The sequence below is a fragment of the Clytia hemisphaerica genome, unplaced genomic scaffold, assembly GCF_902728285.1.
Source record: "Clytia hemisphaerica strain Z4C2 unplaced genomic scaffold, Clytia hemisphaerica genome assembly, whole genome shotgun sequence".
Classification (NCBI taxonomy): domain Eukaryota; kingdom Metazoa; phylum Cnidaria; class Hydrozoa; order Leptothecata; family Clytiidae; genus Clytia; species Clytia hemisphaerica.
Window position 1 is genome coordinate 523,270 of NW_027103319.1, and position 21,324 is coordinate 544,593.

Below are 21,324 nucleotides of genomic sequence, written 5' to 3' on the forward strand. Positions count from 1 at the left end.
ACTCTAACCCACCCACCCCTTCGCGTCAATTTGACGTTAGTCGTGGGAAGAATCGATATGTGAGTGACCCCTTAGGAAAATAGCTTGGCAGTGTAGACTTAAAGCTCTAAAACAGCATCTAATAACATGAAAACCAGAATATGATTCTTCAATGGGAATCAAAACTATAAAGTGCACTTACAAACATCAATTTGTCAGATCTAACAAAATTAATAACCGCACTGTCATCATTGACAATAAAACAAACGATTTTCTGTCAAGAGCCTTGTAAACATTCCAACAACTTCCATCGAAGTGATCTATCACAGCTCAGTCTACCATTTTTAGCGCAGTCCGAGGATTGAGCCGAGAACGCTCCGCGAACTCCTGCGCGGGTGAAAACTTCAATCTGTCAATCATTTTCTCAAGCAAAGAGTACGCGAAGCAATTCTAGCTTTACGATAGTGCCGCGGGACATCGATGGATAGTATTCAATCATCATTATCCCTTTATTTTCATTCCTAGAACTTTTGCAAAAAAAAGGAAAAATAGAAAAGTTGTATTTTTTACTGCTCTATTCACATACTGAATTTGAAAGATCTTCTATGTGGCGTTTTTTTGCAAACTTCAAAAAACTGATTTTTGTTCCGTCTTTGCGGGACTTTGGCTTAAGTGCTTGAGTGCAGCATAGGGTACAAAGTCCAAACATGCGTTTCCCGTAATTTTTGTATGAAGAGTTAGGTCTATACTGCTTGGAAAAATTCGAAAAATGTGTCAAAAAAGAAAAAAAAACATTTTTCCAGTCATGCTTCTTCAATTTTGCATATCTCTTTTTCTAGTGTAGCTAGAGACCTGAAATTTGGAGGGAGAATTCTTTGATGGTGTTAGAATATTATTATATAAAAATATTTGTAAAATATTTAGTATATATTTATCAAAATAACGAAAGATATATATTTTTTTGAAAAAAGAAGACATTGCATTGTTTTATTTTTGTTTTTGAAGAAAAGTAGCTTGGAAAAGGTTGAAATGAGTCAAAAAAGGTGGTAGGACCCATGTTCAAGGGGCCTCTGGAAATGGAGGAACAAAAACTTATGAGTAAAGAATAAGTGTTTCTGAAAGGAGAAACCCTAAATGAAAAGAAAATCCATTTTGGCAGAAAATTTTTTTGGGACATTCCCATGCAAAAGAAGCAAAAAAGTGAAAAAAACTACATGAAAATGAAAGAACTAAAATTAGCGAATGTGATTTTTGAATTCCTCACCCTTTTTCTGATAAACATACAAAGTTTCAACCTTCAAATACATTTTCCTCTGTTTCCAGACACATTTGTTCATCGATAGTTGCAATTTTGTTTTCTTCCGTCGGCAAACAATTTTCAAAATTTTGCAAAACATTCGGCATTTTACCAATTTTCCGTCTATCCCGTGTCCACAGTGTTATATACCGCTGGAAAGCTAAGATCACGGGCTTTCCTTTAGTAAAAACCGGAATGCTTTAGCATACATAGAAAAAAGTTTGAAGGGTTCAAAGTTCACGGAAAAATGAAACATTTGGTTTGACGTCAACGAAAGTTGCATGACTTCTGGAGTCGCTAATAAGGGGTCTTCGACAAAAAACTTTCGAATTTTTTATCGGCATTGGGCCGATAAGCTTCAGACCCCCTCCCCCCCTTGCTCTTATCAGCCAATCTTTGAAAGCACAATTTCCTCCAATCTTGTCCGCCATCGCCTCCCCCCACCCGTCATCGTTGAATTTTTGTCTATTTGTGCACCAACATTGAGCTTGTTCATACCCGCATTGATATTGTTAATCAAAACGAAAGTTAAAATGACGGGATGAAGTCGCAACATTTTGAAGGAAAAGGCAGTGCGCTGGCCAATGAAAAAAGAGTTTTTTATCAAAGCTATTTCAAAACTGTACTTTTAAAGTTGCGAATTTGCGCGCAAAAGGTGAAAGCAAGTGAAATCATATGCTTTCAGTGGAGTTTGTGGACGAAAACAGAAAGAAAAGAAATTGGCTGAAAGGATTTTCGTCTCAATACTTGTTTTTTTTATCGGTATGTAGTTGGACCACCCCCTTATCGGCCCAATGCCGATAAAAAATTCGAAAGTTTTTTGTCGAAGATCCCTAACCCTGGCCCCCTGAAACCTCTAACCTGAACCTGCGTTTCTTACTAACCGTAATTAATATAGGGCGGTCGGAAGTCGGGTATTTTCCCGCGGTAAAAAAGATGCAGCATGGGAAAATGTATAAAAATAAAATCAAAATTTAATATGTAAATGATAAAGTAACATATCTACATTTTTTCTTCTTAGTAGAAAAGAATTTATTTACCTTTGCATTGCAAAAAACCAGAAGTCTTTAACGTTCTTTATTCATTCGCAATCTTCAATTTTCAGAGCTAGGGTAGCCCTGATTGTTGTGAACAAGATCATGGCACCCGAATTTCAAAAAACCATGGTTACTTTTGCTAAGATTTTATATATATAAAAAAAGAAGACAGGTGTTGAAAAGCAAACACCACGCGTCTTAGATCATTTAACCAATCAGAGCTCTTCAGTATTTGAATTTCGACCAATGAAAGACTATTGTATTCATTACTGTACTGTAGTATACCCTTCCTTTAATTGTTTATTCAACAAATTTTATAATAATTTCTACGTCAATTGAATTATGATTATTCTCTTATAGTACTATAAATATGTTCAAAGCAACGTTGAAACTACTAATTGTTTTTAGTTTATGTTTTTAGTTAACTGCTTGTATAATATGTTAATTTAATGACCTCAAAACATTCTGGTCTGCATTGTAGACAATTTTAACTTGAACCCTGAAACCTGAACCCTGGTCCTGAAACCTGAACCCTGGCCCTGTAACCTGAACCTACGTTTAGTACTAGTCGTATTAATTAGGCCGTGGCCAGCCCCCTCAAAACATTTTTTTCAAAATGCACGACCCTGTCAGACAGTCCACGCACCGACCGAACAGTCCACATGTTTGTCTGGTGCCAAAAAGTATCCCTCACTACACCAGAAACCTTTCGTCCAGCAGTATAGACTTAACTCTTCATACAAAAATTATGGGAAATGCATATTTGGACTTTGTACCTTATGCTGCACGCAAGCACTTTTAAGCTTAAGGGGCAGCGCCCATATTCAAAGTCGCCACGCGTAATGGGAAAAGATCGTTAGTGGGTAGGTATACCAGAATGTTGACAGTTAGTTGTGGCATTGATGACCAAAATGAAATTTTGCTAAAAATTCCAAGGAAAAAAATAAAGACAGCATACTGTAGCGCTCACTTCTTTGCTTTTTCCTTTAGAATAGCACGCTAATTTTCCAGAATCCTTTCCCTAAGCAATTTAGGGATGGTTTCAGAGTATAACATTCTTGCCTCAGGAGTTTTAAAAAGAAAGGCTGTTTAAAAAGTGTGAAGGAATTTGGACGTGTTGTAAACCTCTGAAAATGATGACCTTTGTAGCGGGCCGTTTGATTTGATTTTAGAGGAAATGGAAGCTTCGGTAAAATTTTGGTCAAATCAGGAAGACCATTAACGAGTTGGGTAGATATGTTTTGAAAGTAACAGTCTTTTCCCGTTACGTGTGGCAACTTTGAATATGGACCAGTGCTGCAAATAGGGAAATTTCAGTTGGCCGGTAATATTTCGAGTGTAACGAGCGGGGGGTCTGGCGGAACCATCTTAGAAAATTTGTAGTCTGTAATGACCTTTAGATAGGCTAAACACCTATTTTGATTTAAAAACTGCTCCTCTTTTAATTAGAAGCGCTATTAAGAAGCCTCTAATCTAAAATTTTAACCGGACAAAATGAAAAACTGAGCTTCAGAATGACCGGTAGAAACTACAAAATGACCGGTATTTACCGGTCACTGGCCGTTATTTGCAGCACTGTGGACGTCGCCCCTAAGTCCTGCAACAGCGGGACAAAAATCAGTTTTTTGAAGTTTGCAAAAAAATGCCACATAAAAGGTCTTTCAAATTCAGAATGTGAATAGAGCAGTAAAAAATACAACTTTTCTATTTTTCCTTTTTTTTGCAAAAGTTCTAGGAATGAAAATAAGGGGACAATGAAAATTGAATACTATCCACTGATGATCCGCGGCACTATCGTTAAAGCTAGAATCTCTTTGCATACTCTTCGCTTGAGAAAATGATTGACAGATTATAGTTTTTCATCCGCATGGGAGCTTGCGGGCATTCTGCGAGCTTTCTCGGCTCAATCCTCGGACAGGACTGAAAATGGTAGACTTGCTGTGACAGATCATTTTGATGGAAGTTGTTGGAACGTTTACAAGACTCTTGACAGAAAATCCTTTGTTTTATTGTCAATGATCAGTTAGGGAAGCCATCCAGGATCCTGCCATTCTATCAGCCAGCAAAAACTAAATGACACTTGTAAACTTAAGTTTCTTACCATTTTCCTTCGAAAACAATCGAAAACACTACTTATTCCCAAAGCCAAAGATCTTCCTTGATTAGGGCGCCCTTTTGGATCTATAGTTAACTTTTAGAATGGTGGACAGAGTTGCGGAATGGTAAAGGCGCCCGCTGCTTTGAGGGTGGTAACGCCAAAACGCCCAATATGATCAGCCAACAGAAGGCAAGTTTGTTGCCGCGCGAGTTACATCATGCGCTCCACCGTAGTGAAAGTGCGAACAACATTTCTCAATTACAAGAATATCTTATGTGCTTAATTTTATTTGACTTTGAGAGCTTCATTGAAGATGAAGAAGTAGAAAGATAAAAAATGTGCTGGTTAATTTTGTTTAAATCTAGGTGTGTTCTATCATTGTTGAAAGTTGGATCCAATCAAAGGCACAGTCTGCTTACATTTATTATGTTTGCTAGATCATCTAGGCAAAAGACGGTTAAAAAGACGCAAACATAATTTTTTTACGCGTACAGGAACTCGCCAAATGTTCCTAACTGATTAAGACAGTGCTGTTATTAATTCTGTGAGATCTGACATATTGATGTTTGTAAGTGCACTTTATAGTTTTGATTCTCATTGAAGAATAAGGTTCTGGTTTTCATGTTATTAGATGCTGTTTTAGAGCTTTAGAGCTAGCCTGTCCGGTGTTAGTTAACCTTTCGAAATTCTGGACACCAGACAAAGTTTGTTTCAAAAATAATGCACATCGGACGCACCAGAGTCCAGACTCAAGTACATTGTTGAGATTGTCCAGTGTTAAAAAGTATCCTCATCCAACACTGGACTTTGAGTGTCCGGTGTTCGCAAAATGAGGGTGCGCAAATACTGCGGGTTTTCAAGCTTGGCAACATTCAAATTGGTCTAACCATGGTCTAAATCTTTGATACACAGTTCTTGGCAGGATGCTAGTATGACATGTAACTGACAATGTTACTTTAGGAATTCAAACTTTCTTCGCGAGCAGAAGCTTAATTGCGAGGTCAAAAAATTCCGGAACCTACAACACTTACTTTTGCAAATTTGACAAAAAAATTTTTTTGCGAGCATAAACTTTCGTGAATGAGGTGAATGCGTGAATTCACGCAACCAAGAAGGCCCATTCACACAACCAAGAAGGCCCATTCACACAACCAAGAAGGCCCATTCCCACCACCAAGAAGGCCCATTCACACAACCAAGAAGGCCCATTCATGCAACCAAGAAGGCCCATTCACGCATAATACCGGGGCCTATTACTGGTGTATTATTTTCCTGAGGTTGCTCAACAGTTTTATCAGTAAAATATTTAATACTAAGTAATTTGTTGACAAAAAGTGACACAATTTTTGGCAAGTGACAAAATGTTTTGACCAAAAATGATGTTATAAACTTTTTCTAAAGGGGCTCAATGAATAGAAAATAAAATGCAGTGTAAAGCAATCCTTCAGAATGTCAACAAAAGTTTTTCGAAACTAAATATTTTGAGAAGATCTCTTGCATCATCGTCAACCCATGGTGTGTATCATGATTATTTCAAAACAAGCATTGAGAGTCCAGAGGAATTTTGGGATGAACGTGCACAGAATGTCAATTGGTTTGAAAAATACACTCAGGTTTTGGATCACACAAACCCACCTTTCACAAAATGGTATGCCTTTTTTCATCTAATTAAAATATGTGCTGTTTTTCATATATAAACAATATTATTAATTATCGATCTATTCTGGGCATCCTTTTTAAAAAATGTGTTCAATGTTTTTTTTTATTAATTTGAGAATCATAGTTTCCCTGGTTAACTTTATTGAATGGATAAAATGAACCTTGATGGCCAAAATAACTCTATATTTTGTTTTAGCTATATGGTAACTTTCCAATGCTCACTACAATCAATGTAAAATATAATTATTATTGCTACTACAAATCTGTGCTACATTAGGTTTATTAATGGCAAGATGAATACATGTTATGAAATGATTGACCGTCATGTTGATGAAGGACATGGAGATCAAGTTGGGTTGAATTTATGACAGTCCTGTCACTGACTCAAAACAAAAATTGACGTACAAACAACTTCAAGAGGAGGTTAGTATCTCAAACCAAAAGGTTAGGGGCTGCATGAGATTTCATGTTTCTATTTTGGTTGAGTCTTATTAATGTTTAAATGTTACAATTATGACAACTACTATTCTATACAAAATGTTTTGCTTCAAACAGTCCTGTCAAGCTACACTTAATCTCTTTCTTGTTCTAGATTGGTAAATTTGCAAGAGTGTTGATCAACCAGGGAGTACAAAAAGGTGATCGAGTTGTCATTTACATGCCAATGATCCCAGAGGTATTTCAAATTTTCTACTTTCCAGATAAAGAAATTTTCTTACCATCATAATGCATTTTTGCATATATATTGGACTTGGATAAAACTTTATTTGGATATTTTAACTTAACCATTATTTGTATTACTTGTATTTTCTTTGACCTTATTATTGCAGTGTTCTAGTAAGATTTTCCTTTAAAGGGAATAATAAATGTAAGAGCCTATATTAAAACTTTTTCCCTGATTGTGAACATTCCCTTCATTTGTTTTACAGGCAATGATAGCACTGCATGCTTGTTCACGTATTGGTGCAATTCACGTTGCTGTCTTTGGAGGCTTTGCATCAAATGAATTAGCCAGAAGGATTGATCATTGTCATGTATGTAGAATTCGGGTTGGGTTACTAGGTTTGCGAGATGGTGGGAATGTCCGAGCCAAAGTTCGAAAATCGACCCTTTAGAGAGACTGAATTCCGAAAATTTTGTCCATTTTTTGACGCTTTTGCCACCGTTAGAGAGATAATTTCCCCAAAAATTTTAAAATTTAGTCCAAGTTTCAAGAATTAATATAAGCGAGTCGATTATTTTATTTTCATAATTTTGGAACCCTTTGAGACTCAATTGCTTTTTAATGGTTTTTGTATCCCTTTGAGGGACTTTCGAGGGTGGGAAAAAGGGACCCTTATGGCTCACACATACCTGGCACCTTGCCTAAGTAACACCCCCCTCCCAGGGTAGAATTACAAGGTCCAAAAACAAGAAAATCAAAATGTTAAGGGGACTAGCATAACAAGAAGAATTTACTCAAGTAAATCCTTTGTTGGGTAAAATTCTAATATTTCAAGGCAGAAGTACTAAGTGTAAGAAAAGATTACTGTCTTTGACATGGTAAACAAATAAAGTTTGATACCCTAGACAGTCTTTTTTTAATATGGGCAAACATATTCCAATACTTCCAGCCTAAAGTCATTGTGACAGCATCTTGTGGAATTGAGCCAAAGAAGTTGATTAAATATGAGCCCCTTATACAGAAAGCTATGGAACTGTCCACTCATAAACCAAAGAAAATCATCACTGTCAATCGAGAAATGGTAAGTTTTGCTTTCTTTTATCATTAAACTATATCCCACCTCTTCTTTGTAAAATGCTACCTTTCTTACTTATGATTTGATTTTATCATTGAACTCCTTGTAAGCTTTTTGCATTCTGCCTTTATCAATTGATCTTCATTCCTCCTTTTAAATTTTTAATTATTTTAGCATCGCTCACAGACTTTCAAAGTTGTTAAATACATAAAACAAAAATATGAAATTTAGAAGTGACAATGTCCAATGAAATAGTTATTATTTTTGGATAATTACTTTGAAATAATCATATTTCACAACATCATCTATTTAAATCATTTTTGTAGCATCGCAATTTGCACTTTGACAAAGACGTTGATTTAGATTGGCATGAAGCCATGGACAAGGCACAACATCCACACAGTTATGTTCCTGTAGATGCAAATGATCCATTATATATCCTTTACACCTCAGGCACAACTGGTGTTCCAAAGGTAGTATTTCATTTCAAATGCATTATTATGTACTAATGAAGTTGAAGGATCTTAAGGTGTTGTTTAGTTTTTTAATTATCCACATGGCTGATTACATTTAGCTAGGAGATAATGTAAGGGGCTAGCATGATACGTGACAACAACCACTGACTTTGACTAATCAATTTCATTATATCACCAATGGAAATTTTTGATAGGCTAAGAAAAATGGGATTCAAAATGTTGTAATTTCTATAATAAATGGATAAGATTATACTCTATGATAAGGAAAACTAATAAATAACTTTTTTTTTGGCTGATTTTGGGATTAAAAGTCCCTCCTTTCATTGAAAATTTTTCAAATAGTCCTCACTACATTGTTATTTTTTTGACATTTTCCGCAAAGATACATATTTAGCGATACTCAAAATTTAAGTTGGTTTAGTCTAGCTAAAAAACGGATTTGTTCCTCTATAATATATGTCTGTTTTTGACCATCCCTTTCCAGGTCCTACCAACTTCATTTTGTTTGAGATTATTTAGAATTTGATTCTAAAAAAATAAAATAATATTTTTCTTTCTAGGGGATTGTTCGCCCTTGTGGTGGTCATGCAGTTGCTTTGAGATGGTCAATGAAAAACTCTTTTGATGTTTCACCTGGAGAGGTAAGTGAATTCTTGTTTGTTATAATTTTTAGTTTTGTTAAGGTTGAAAATGAATTTTTTGTAAGAGTGGAGTTCCTTAAAGAAATTTTTGGAATACATTTGGCATCGCTGGGAATAATGCCAAAAAATTCAGATCAGGTACGCTGCTGACTGTTTTTCAAAAAAGCCAGTCAACGACTCCTCAAAGCAGACTTGATTATTCTTAAAATCAGTTCCTCGATAACTTTCAATATGTGTATCTGAAAAAATTCTATCAATCTCTTTATAGGTATTTTGGGCAGCATCAGATATTGGTTGGATTGTTGGACATTCTTACATGATTTATGCTCCATTCCTCAATAGAAGTCCTAGTGTAGTCTTTGAGGTAAGGAAACATTGAATAGCTTAATAAGATGCGATTGCAAGCTAAATGAAAATCAATATTAAAAATACATGACAGAAAGTCTAAAGAAAACGATCAATAACACTTAAAAGCAATTTGTATTCTTTCATCCTATTCATTCAGTATAAACCAGTGCAATGTAGTCCAAACATTACTGTTGTCACCAAATGCGTCCCAGTATAATTTTATTAAAATTACCTTTCTACCGTAGGGAAAACCAGTGGGTAGTCCTGATGCAAGTACCTTCTTTAGAATGATTGAAGAGTATCAAGTCAAAGGTTTACTGACCGCTCCAACCACCATACGTGTTATTGAAAATGAGGTAATCGTAATCGTCTTATAATAGGTTTATGTGACAAAATTGACTTTATTTATTTGCTGGTAGAATGGCAATGAATTACCAGTCAGAGTACTTAAAATTTTTAAAAAATTTTAAAAATTTCATTTTCACATGAATTTTTCTCCAAAGTTTTGAAATGTTTGCACAAAAAATAATAATAATTATACTTGTAAGCAAAAATTCATAACACGAAATAGAAATCTGTAAAGTACAGCCCTCCACTCCATGAAACAAGCCACTTTGTTGTAAGACAACCCTCCCTGGGCCAAGGCCAAGCAATTGATAAAGATTTTTCTTTTTGTAGGATCCAGATGGTTTGTTCAGTAAGAAGTATGATCTCTCTAGGTAAGTGTAGCTCAATTCTAAACTGTCATCATGTCTTTACTATGAAGCATTATGGGGTGTACCCTCTGTGTTGGATTCATTGGCAAAAAGTTATGAAAAAAAAGCTTGGTGACAAAATTTTTCATGCTATGTTTACTATACTATGTTATTTACTATTTCCTTGGTAAAAAGTGAAGAAATTATTGGCAAGTAACAAAATTTTTGACCGACGAATTTTTTACACATGATTCATAATGTATTTAAATAATTTTCATTATTATGTCTGACTAGGAAAACTTTTGAATTGACTCTTTCTTTCTATAATTCTGACATTTTCTTTATTTTATCAATCATTTATTTTTAGCCTAGACCACATATTCGTAGCTGGTGAAAATGCTGATGATGCATTATTGCAATGGGCAACGAAAACATTCCGTGCACCAGTCGTTGATCATTGGTGGCAAACAGGTTTTTAGTTACGCATCTTGAAAAATAATATTGCTGTCTCATGGACTGGGTGGAGACAAACCAAAATGTTTTCTTCTTTGTATAGAGCTGCTAAATAGCTAAATTCTTTACTTTTATAGTGTGGAAAATATTTGTTGAAAATTTTTCTTTGGTGTATCAGAAGAGGCGCAAAATCTTTTATACGCAGTTTTAAGTTTAACCATTAAATAAAGGACATTATTATTTCCTTTTGCTTGTGAATTTTAGGGTTTCTTTTGGGGGGCAACAGTTATCTTCCCAACACTAGTGGATGCATCAGTTTGTTTGCAACTTGAAATAAGCAAACTATTGAAATATAACTCTTTTAACATTTTCAGAATCTGGGTGGCCAATCACCAATCATCATGTTGGAATGGGAATGTCAATAGAGAATCCGGCTACTTGTGGTAAACCAACTCCTGGTTTCAATGGTAAGTCTTTTCCCTCAAAGAAACAAAATATTATTGAATTTATGTGACAAGTTTCAAACTTTATGATGTTTTGGTGTAGTGATGTGTTTGTTATTATTGAATTCAAAAATGCATACTTATTTATCGCCAGAGATCTTTGAGGGAAATAGGAGAAGTTTTTTAGTAATTTTTTATACCTTGAGATATTATTTTTTAATGATTTTGTTTTGCTATTCTTTTATAGTAAAAGTACTAAAAGAGGATTTGAGTGAAACTTCTCCGGGAGAACTTGGCCATGTTCATGTTGAGTATGTGAAAAATTTTAACCTGTAATTATTAGTTTTGTCAGGCCCGACGGTGTATGGCGTGCTATTGCACTTGCACGCGCTGGCACACTCCTAAAATGTACAAGAATGTACAAAATCCCTTTCTTACGGGCTAATAGCACGCCATCATAATCTATGACAAATTTTTATGGAGTGCTATTTTGGCACGCGCAAGGTGTTGTTCATGCCCAGGCTTGTTTTGTAGTAACAAACTTTGAATTGTATTTCGGAACTAGATTACAATGATCACGTGAAGGGCGTCCACTTTACTCATGAACAAAGATAAAGATTATAATTGATCCAGTGTGGAAACATTTGTAAATTAGCACTTGCTTTAGATTGTATGCGAAATTATTAAAGACAATTTATAGATGCTGGATTATTATTTTCAAAAGATCTTCCTTTAAAGCTATCATAATGAAAACTTTTTTTTACATACAGATTACCACTACCCCCTGGCGCCATGATGACTATCTGGAATGATGATGAACGCTTCAAGACTGCTTATTTTTCAAAGGAGGTGTCTTAACATTATCTCTTTAGCAATAATTACTTCAGTACCTGCAGCATTTGATTTTCTGTCCCATTCCCCCGAAAGGTCATTAGACTTTATTTGAAACCTCGTTTGAGCAGTAAATTAAAGAGGACATCGGTCCCCTCCCTTAAATTAGTTTTGAGTTTAGTATAACAGTGTCGTAAGAAGTATTTTGATATTGGGTTTAGGGGCGGGGTTCAGTGTAGGGCAAACCATGGTTTGCCGTCGGGGGAACTTTGCTTATTTAAGTTAAGCTAAACATGGCAGGAAAATACACTCAAAATGAAATTTTATTTGGAGAAACAAAATAGAATATCAGTAATCCATCCGAAAATTTATAAAAATACCGTTCAATACAGCAATTATTTCTTTTTTACAATGTAGGGTTACTATGATACCAGTGATGCAGGTGTCATGGATGCTGACGGTTACTTAAAGATTGGAGGACGTATCGATGATATTATCAATGTTGCTGGGCATAGGTTGTCGACCAAACAAATTGAAACGGTTTGTCAGGCTGGAGTTTATACTAGTGTCACTTAAAAATATAATGTTCTTTAACTCTTTCTTTTTCAAAGCATTTTATAATTTCGAAATAACCCATTATACAAGTATCTTAAAAGACTGCAGCTCTAAGGCCCCATATAACTGAAAGATTTGAAAGATTGATATTTTGTATATTAGACCTTTTCATAAATTACTTCATGAACATCACTTGCCTCTTATCCAAACAATTACCATGGTGATCAATGTCTTATGAATGACATCTCATGAGAAATGAAATGATTTTTTATAAATAGAATATATTGGATATGGTTTAAGCTCTGCAATTTTAGAATCAGTATCAGCTCTGATTTTCATATTTATTACATCCTCTTCCATTAAAATTATTCTGCGTTCCACCTCTTAGTTAGTACAAAATACAGTTATCACATTAACGAAATTCGCAGTAAAACCCCTTAAAGATTTGTCCTTCGATCTAAGTTTCATCTTTAAGATGAAAAAAGACCTCGCATTTCAGTTGATATTGTCTTTTAGCATGTCGACTAAAGCATATTTATTGCAATCGATTATAACAACAAAATGCTTTTCTCCATTTTCTCAAAGTTATCTTAATCGGTTTTGAAGAAAATTTATAAATCACAAAGTCGCATATGAAACTGATAGAAAACGAAGTCGAGAAAATTGCTATGTGCCATAGTTGGATCGTTTGATTGGTCATTTTAAAGCAAAACCAAATCAAATCTGGTATAACTGTAAACACACAGAATGTTATTACCAACTGAAACACGGATAATAATTGTCTTTTGTCGTTTTTGGATCTTCGAAGCTTTTCAGCATTTGAGTTACTCAAGTCTCGTCTCAGTTCTGGTCGCTCGATGACAATCTGCGTTCTTTGATTCTTTTGAATCATAATGAAAATATATGTGTAAGTACCAGATGCGATTACCACAAATATAGTATCTGACATGACAAAGAACCATGTATCAAAGTCATGTGATGATGCGTTGGTTAGCCACAAAATCAAACATACTGTTCCATTGAAAGTCAATAATCCAATCCACAGTTTGACAGTGTGTCCATATTTCCAATAAAGTGAATACTTAATGTTCAGGAAGATTCTTAAAAATCTGTCCATTGTTAAGAAGATCATTGCCTCGTAAATAACCAGGTTAGAAAATGTGGTACAAATTGTAACAGGATGAAAAGGCAATGTATAATCATGGTTTTTTATCTTTGGCACGTGGTAGGCCAACATCCAAAACAAACTGGTGGTGAATTCACCAGAGCTGAGCATTATGAAGTACAATCTCTGTGTTTTCTCTTCCTCATTGTATTTGGAGATGATGAGCAGGATGAAACCAAGGAAATGTAAAATAGCAGGGATTGATGACGAAACTGTCGCCAAAACTTCGAAGTAAAACATCTTTATTACAAATTTTAACAAAAGATATCCGCTCCTTAAAAGTTCAGTGAAAATACTCTTGCTCATTCGTTCAGGCCCCCTCTAGCCTATAGGGCGTATTTTGCAATCAAAATAATTGAAACAATTCGAAATTTTGACAAGTCTTTATTTTTTCTATCGGTTTTAAAAACCGTTGAAATAGTGAAACAAGTAATTTCTACCAAGCGAAAAAAACACCTGAAACAATTTTGAATAGTTTTTTTTCTTTATCTATCAGATTTTAAAAAGGGTGATATTAATAGGTTTTTGATTTATAAAATCGTTTTCGATTTTCAATTTAATTAATCCAAACCTGCTGTTAAGGCTGGTTGCATATCATTTTGTTTTTTGGACCTACCTGGAGGTGGTCCTATAAAGTAACCTGTGTTCGTTCGTCCGTTCGTTTGTTACCAACTTTTCTCCGGATTAAATCATAGGAATCTTTTGATTTTTGGTGCAAAGGTGCAAAATCACCAAAATGTGACAGAGCCCGATTTACGAGAAAAACTACTTTTTTGATTAAATTTCAGCCAAAAAATGGCTAAAAATAGGATTTTTTGGACTCGGTGAAAAATTGGATTATTAAATTTTTCTCTTTTTTGCATGAAAGAAGGGTACCATCATTAAAGATGAAAATGTCACGGTGGAGCGCAATGGTTTGAGATTTCTAGAAACACGTATTGTTTTCTTGGCTGAAGAACGAATCTTTATCTATAAGAATCACTATTTATAAGCATAGACTAATTAATGTTCTTCCCCAAATTTTTATTTTTGTTTATGTTATTATTATTTTAAAGATGAAAATTTCATGGTAGAGCCGCGATGGTTTGAGTTTTCAAGAGACACTTATTTTTAAGCTGTGCATTTTTCTAATAGTGGATTGTTTTTATAAAAAACAACGATTAATTGCTTTTTCATTTCTTTTTGAAAAGTCTTTTTCAATAGTGTTGATAGTTTCTCTCAATAGATATTTTTTCATTATAATTTTCAAATTATTTTCCCAAAAATGTTTAATTTTATTATCAGGTAGGTCCATAAAAGTATAGCTTGTTAAATTTAATCTCATGACAAATTTTCAAAGATGGAATAAATTTGATTGTCGGAAATTTTTCGTATTGCTCTCTTGAAATGTAAAAAAACTTTTATGCTAAAAATTAACTTTCTCTTCTTTTGATAGGCAATTGAGGAGCACGATGAAATTGCTGAATCAGCAGTCATTGGTATGCGAGATGATCTTAAAGGACTAATGCCTTGTGGTCTGGTTGTCAAATCTTCTCGTGAGTCTCTTCATTTTGTTCATCGTTTCCGTTCATAACCAGTCATAACAGTTGCTATCAGTTACAAATTCATTTTTGCAATTTTTTCTCAGGATTGGCTCATTAGTTTTTTCTGATTTTTTGCACAATGATGCAAAATGGCAATGCCCAGAACGTGACGGAGCCCGATTTTTGAGAAAAAATTTATTTGGGCAAATTTGGGCCAAAAACTACCTAAAAATAGGAATTTTTGGACTTTTTTGGACGTTTTTTGCAAAATCCTGTCATTACTTTTTTCTGATTTTTTGTACAAAGATGGAGGGCAAGATTCTCTAAAGAATGGCTGAAGTGGTTTTTCCTGGAAAATTCTTATTCGCCTTAAAAAACGGATTTTCGTATTTTTGGGGAAATTCCCATTAACCAAATAAGCAAATATAGCTTTTCTCAATGTTGACTCGTTATTTTTTTCTGATTTTTGCACAACGATGCAAAATAGCAATGCCCATGACCATTTTACAATATTCAACACACAAGCTTTATTTTTCCATTCTGAATTTTTGTACAATTATTGTCACTTTTTTCTTATTTTCATCTGATGCTAATCGTTAGGTAGGTCCATTCAGCATGTTGCTTGTTCATCTTATTTTTCCTTTTCTAAATGTTTGATAGAACATTCCTCTTGGAAATATGTTTTAACTTTACTATATCATTTTTTCTTTCGATATCTGAAAAGATCCTCTCCTTTGATATCTGTTAGCTTTTCCCAATTCTGAAGACAATTGGATACCTTATCAGAACTAATTTTTCGCGGGAACTAATTTTCGCGTAGAAAAAAAATATCCAAAAAATTGCATTTCGCGGGTTTTAATTTTCGCGGTTTTTTTTCATTCTGGAATTTTCGCGGGTTTAAATTTTCGCGGTTTTGCCCTTTTTTAGACAATTTTTTTTTCATTTTCCTAGGGATTTTTCAAATTTTTCGATAAAATTGGAAAAAATTGTATTTCGCGGGAGTCAATTTTCGCGGTTTTGACGAAAAACTGCGAAAAACGCTAGAATTAATTCCCGCGAAAATTAGTTCCAATCAAGGGGGGGGTCAAGCAGTTAATCCAGAACATCATCCGCAGTAACTGATTTTGGATGATATTTAGGACCACCCACCCATTCTGACACTTAATCCACACTGGATTTACTGTTTTTCAGTCACAATCTTTGAATACCACCCCCACAGTTCACCAGGGCATTTTGGCATGCATTAAGTTATTTTAATTGATGTTGGTCGACTTTCTAAGTATTTTTCAATGCATTTCTTTTAAAGACATGAATAGCTATGAAAATATAAAATCTAAAGAAAAATATCTAAATCTAGAATAAACAGGTAAGAAAATAGATCAAAACAGCAAAATGATAAAAGACAGTAAGTAACAAAATATAGCAAACGTTATTGCATATCTCAAAAAAGATTCAAATATCTCATTTTTTAAATCAACATTCAAAGTCAGTTAGATCTAGTTAGATTTTGTGGTTTTAACTAGGCTGCAAACCCAATCTTTAAGTGTTCCCAACGATGTAGAACTTGCTTGGGGTTAGGTGCCCCACTCACCCTATAATTTTTTCAAATGGACATTTTTAGTTCTCATGTCATTCTGTTTTAATCGGATTTTTGTTGACAAAAAAGGAGCGAATCACCCGATTTTATAACAGCTAATTGAAAAATAGTGAAAACGGAATTTGTAAACAAAGCAGGAGAAAGTTAAAGCAAGACTTTGATGCAGTTTGACGTTTTAAAAACAGAAAAAGAGGCAAAAACGAGCATGAATCAGAATAAATGAATTTTACAGAATGACAGAAAATGCAGTTAGTCCACTTTTTTTTCCCAGAATTCTTTCAGAGACCACCCCTTTGGCAGTTAATCCAATCTTGGATTAACTATATTTTTCAAAATTTGAAAATGGACCACCATGGTCAAAATAGGCATAGTGTTTTGGATTAACTGCTTGAACCCCCCAATAAGGATTTATGGTTAAATATTCACGTTTCTATTTCCAACCAGGTTGTACAAAAACAGACGACGAAATGCGAGCAGAATTGATTGAACTTGTCAGGCATGATGTTGGACCTGTAGCAGCCTTCAAACGAGTCGTATTTGTGCCTTTCTTACCCAAGGTATTACCCAATTCTTTTTGTATCTTTTGTATATGTTGGATGGGGTGAAAAAGAATACGGCTATTATAATTGTATCTTTTATACCTTTTTGGCCCAGCGCTAGCGATAGGGCCTTTCATTTGCAACTTTCCGTCCGTCCTTCCGCTGTCTGTCCGTCCGTTTTGGTAGAAACGGCGCTTCAAAACCAGTACCACACTTTTAAATTTTGCCGTCTGGAGAGGGAAAAGCTTGCTAAAGTTGGATACTGGCTATAAAAGATATATTTTCTGATTCCGCGCTCCTTCTAAACAATTTTCAAAACAAAACAAGATGGCGGTCGAAGCGAGGAGGTTGATTCATACTTTCTTGAACATTTTCTTTGCTTTAGTGGTCAAGAGACTTTCAAACCAAAGAAATTTTGTAATGATTTTTCTTTATAAACCTTTTTCAACATTCTGCCATATCTTTGCTCAAGTTTTCATAAAGTTTTATGAGTGAAAATTCTACCTTAAATCACTTTCATTTTTAGTTTCTTGTTTTCTTGTTTTCAAAAAGACTTTATTTTTAGGAAATAATGGCTTTTGATATAGAAATAAACAAACTGAAATGCAGCTCATGTGTAAATTTGAATAAGATTGGAACTTTTTTCTTGATGCTACACAAGAAAACAGTCACTTTTGGATCTGTCGCTGTTAACAGTCAGTGGTATGGTTATGGTCGGACGTGGTGGTGGTATGATTTTCAAACTCAACACATAATTATTTCAAGTAAACTGATTCTGGAATTTGATAATGGACAATAAAATGGACATCATATGTGTAAATTGTAACATGATTAGAACTTTTTCCATGATGCTACGCGTGAAAATGGTTATTTCTGGATCTGTCTCGTTTGACGATTTGGTGCGGTGGCTTGATTTTTCAAACTCGACACAGTACGGAATTATTTCAAATATACTGATTATGGAATATGTTAAATGGAGACTAAAATGCAGTGCATGTGTAAATTTGAACAAGATTGGGACTTTTTTCATGATTCTACACATTAAATAAAATGGTCATTTCTGGATCTGTCGCATTAAACGGTCGGTGGCTTGATTTTTCAAACTCGAATCACATAATTATTTAAAGTATATAAACTGATTCTGGAATCTGTTAATGGACACTAAAATGCAGCTCATGAGTAAATTTGAACTAGATTGAAACATTTTTCATGGTTGCACCGCATGAACAGTGAAAATGGTCATTTCTGGATCTGTCACAAACTGTCCATTCACATTACGTTGCAACCATGAGAAATGTTTCAATCTAGTTCAAATTTACCCATGAGCTGCATTTTAGTGAAATAAACCACATGAGTTTTATTAGCCTGGATATGCAGACCGTAAACTATTTCGCTGTCTAGTTTATTTTTCTGGTCCAATTAACATGCCTGCAGGGATATTTCTCCCTGTATATGTGAGTGCACCTAATTCGTTAAAGCGACCACTCACTAAGCAGAATATTCGCAGGATTTTTTTATATTTTTCTATGGGCGCGCATAATTGATGGGAAATACTGACCTTGTGAAAAAAGACAGACTATAGATTCGGTAGAAGACTCTATCGTTGTACAAAGAGATATCGATGAAATGGAAAAGTGGTCTCAGGATTGGTTACTCACGTTCCATCCTGATAAATGTTATGTCTTAACAATAGGTAAATTCGCCAACATCAAGCATGCACACAGATACCAGCTTGGAGGTAATGAACTTGAACATGTTTTTGAAGAAAAAGACCTCGGCATCTTGATCGATTCGGAACTAACTTTCGAGGAGCATATATCCAAACAGGTTAACAAAGCAAATTCAATCCTTGGAGTTTTAACGACTTGAGTCCTTCGGCACTTTGTACTCTGTACACCACCTTTGTCAGACCTCACTTGGAATATGCACAATCAGTATGGCAGCCAAAATTACGTCGTAGTATAAACTTGATTGAAGGTGTTCAAAGACGAGCGACAAGACTGATTCCTCAATATCGTAATCTCCACTACGAAGAACGTTTAAAAAGACTCAAGCTTCCATCTCTTGAGTTCAGAAGGCTTTTCAGTGATATGGTGCAAATATATAAGCATATTCATTTTTACGACCCACAGACAACTCGGAACAAGTTTGTTAAAAAATCCCGTCCAACCAGATTCCATGATCATGAATTTGTTCCAAACTTTGCTGATGATGGTTTTCGCGGGGCTCAGACGAAATCTTTCTACTATAGATCGATGCCAACATGGAATGCACTACCGCGATTTGTCATCGAGTCGACCTCAATCAAATTGTTTAAAGAAAGCCTAAACAAAGCGTGGGAAAAACACCAACTAAGATACTTGACATATTAATATTGTAATTAGAAATCGGTTCGTAGAGGTCCACCTCGGGCCTGTGAGCTTGTATACATCATAATAAAAATAATAATAATAATAAAGATAAACAAATGAAAATGAAAACACAGGTTCATTTCTAAACAAAATGGTGGCTGGAAAGGAGCTTTTATAAAATGTGGCTGTTTTGATGTAGTTTTAAGTAGTTTTCAAAGTTTTTTGAAACTCCTACTCTCGGGTACCTAATAGCCGCCCCCCTGAAAATTAATTCAGGACATTCTTATGCCAACCTCCCCCCGCCTATTGATTTTTGCAAAAATGTTTTTGAAAGTTGCCTCTTTTGTCCTAATTCTGCTGTATTAGCCTCCTTTTCAAAAGTTTTCACACAGGACATTTTTATTCCAACCCCCTCCCCCGCTTATTCCAAACCCTCCAGCTATTATAATAGGTAATTAGGTACCCGAGAGTATTCAACCGAGATCAATAAATAAAATTTCAAGCGTCTAACCAATGAGAAGTACCGCAGTGATATTGAAAAAATTTTTCCTAGTCTTCACTTTGATCTATTTCAACGGGTCATACATTTGCTGTTTTGCACAGGCTCGTTTTCAACACGTTACTTTTCGCTGGGCCTTCACGCCCAACGGGCTTCTTGTATATATAGAAACCAGTTTGAATTTTCAGGGAGAAAACCGCACACCTTTTTGTGTATTACAAGAAATTTCAAGACTAAAACCCCTTAGCCTATACTAGACGAGTCGGGTTCTTTTCTGTGCAGTTAAAATAATCCCGGTTTTCGCTAGAAAACCCCTCTGTAACATCGAACTATTTACTGGCTTTTGTACACCACGGATCACCATGACACACGTTTCTTTTTAATAGTAACATCCAATTTTTTTGAAGTCTACGTTTTTAGTTTCAAGTTTAAAAATGTTCTTAACATGCTCTTATTTCCCCACGAAGCGCGAAGCCTTAAAATGTTCTTAACTTCTTCTTAACATTTCTTTAGACACGCTCAGCAAAGATTGTCAGAGGAACTCTGAAAAAGATCTTGGACGGAGATGAATTTAAAGTAAAATTACATTCACTTTTTGACGTTTTGTCATTCTTCAAAAGTTTGACAATTGTATCTTTAAAGAACTCATTTAACGTATATATCCTACAATTTGCATGCACAACATTATTAAACAAAACCACTTTCTTTCCACGGTGGTACCCAAAGGAGGTAATATTTGCCAATTTTGACCGATTTTTGCCAATTTTCAAGCCTTTCCGAGCCTTTTAAAGGCTTCGGAGCACTGATGGAGGGTGCTGGCATTGAGGGAGAGCAAGGCTAAGGGTTTTTGTCAGCATAAGAGGATTCTTTCTATTCATGATATGCATCATTGCAATAACTTCCACAGACCCAACAGCTGATTGGTTGAAAGTGACGTATTGACTGATTTTACGTCATTTACAAGAACCAATCAGCTATTGGGTCCATGATGTAACGTCAGAAGACATTACAATGGTGCATATCATGAATATTTAGGTTTGATAATGTTCGTTCTTTTGATTTTTACATACTATTTTTACGATTTCCAATTTTTTTCCTCTCTCCAGATTCCCCAGACAGTCGACAATCCTGATGACTTCCATATTATTGTTGATATACTTCAAGCTCAAAAGTTTGAATGATTTAAGGTATTTGGAAGGTGAAGAAGAAATTTTCAAATGGGGTCGTCCAAATCAATATGGTTTTTTTAGTTTTCGTACATACATATACACAATATATACACAGTATATCATAGTAGTTTAAAAACATTTTTATAGTTGCATGGTCAGCGATTTTATTTTATCCAGTAATATCTACAAAATTTGTAGTAATTTTTCAAACGGAAACTCTTTTCTGAAAG

At 34.8% G+C, this 21,324-nt stretch overlaps 1 protein-coding gene across 1 annotated transcript; it reads left to right on the forward strand.

Moving 5' to 3' along the window:
* The first annotated feature begins 5,814 nt into the window (after positions 1–5,814).
* LOC136814566 (acyl-CoA synthetase short-chain family member 3, mitochondrial-like) lies at positions 5,815–21,206 on the forward strand. Its single transcript, XM_067071088.1, is given in 20 exon segments — positions 5,815–6,059; positions 6,348–6,429; positions 6,431–6,493; positions 6,663–6,746; positions 7,000–7,104; positions 7,684–7,815; positions 8,136–8,282; positions 8,846–8,926; positions 9,195–9,290; positions 9,520–9,630; positions 9,953–9,993; positions 10,337–10,440; positions 10,797–10,889; positions 11,113–11,176; positions 11,636–11,714; positions 12,114–12,236; positions 14,852–14,951; positions 16,981–17,093; positions 20,439–20,501; positions 21,032–21,206. Coding segments are annotated over 20 exon segments (1,980 nt in total). The 5' UTR covers positions 5,815–5,835; the 3' UTR covers positions 21,107–21,206.
* Positions 21,207–21,324: the final 118 nt, after the last annotated feature.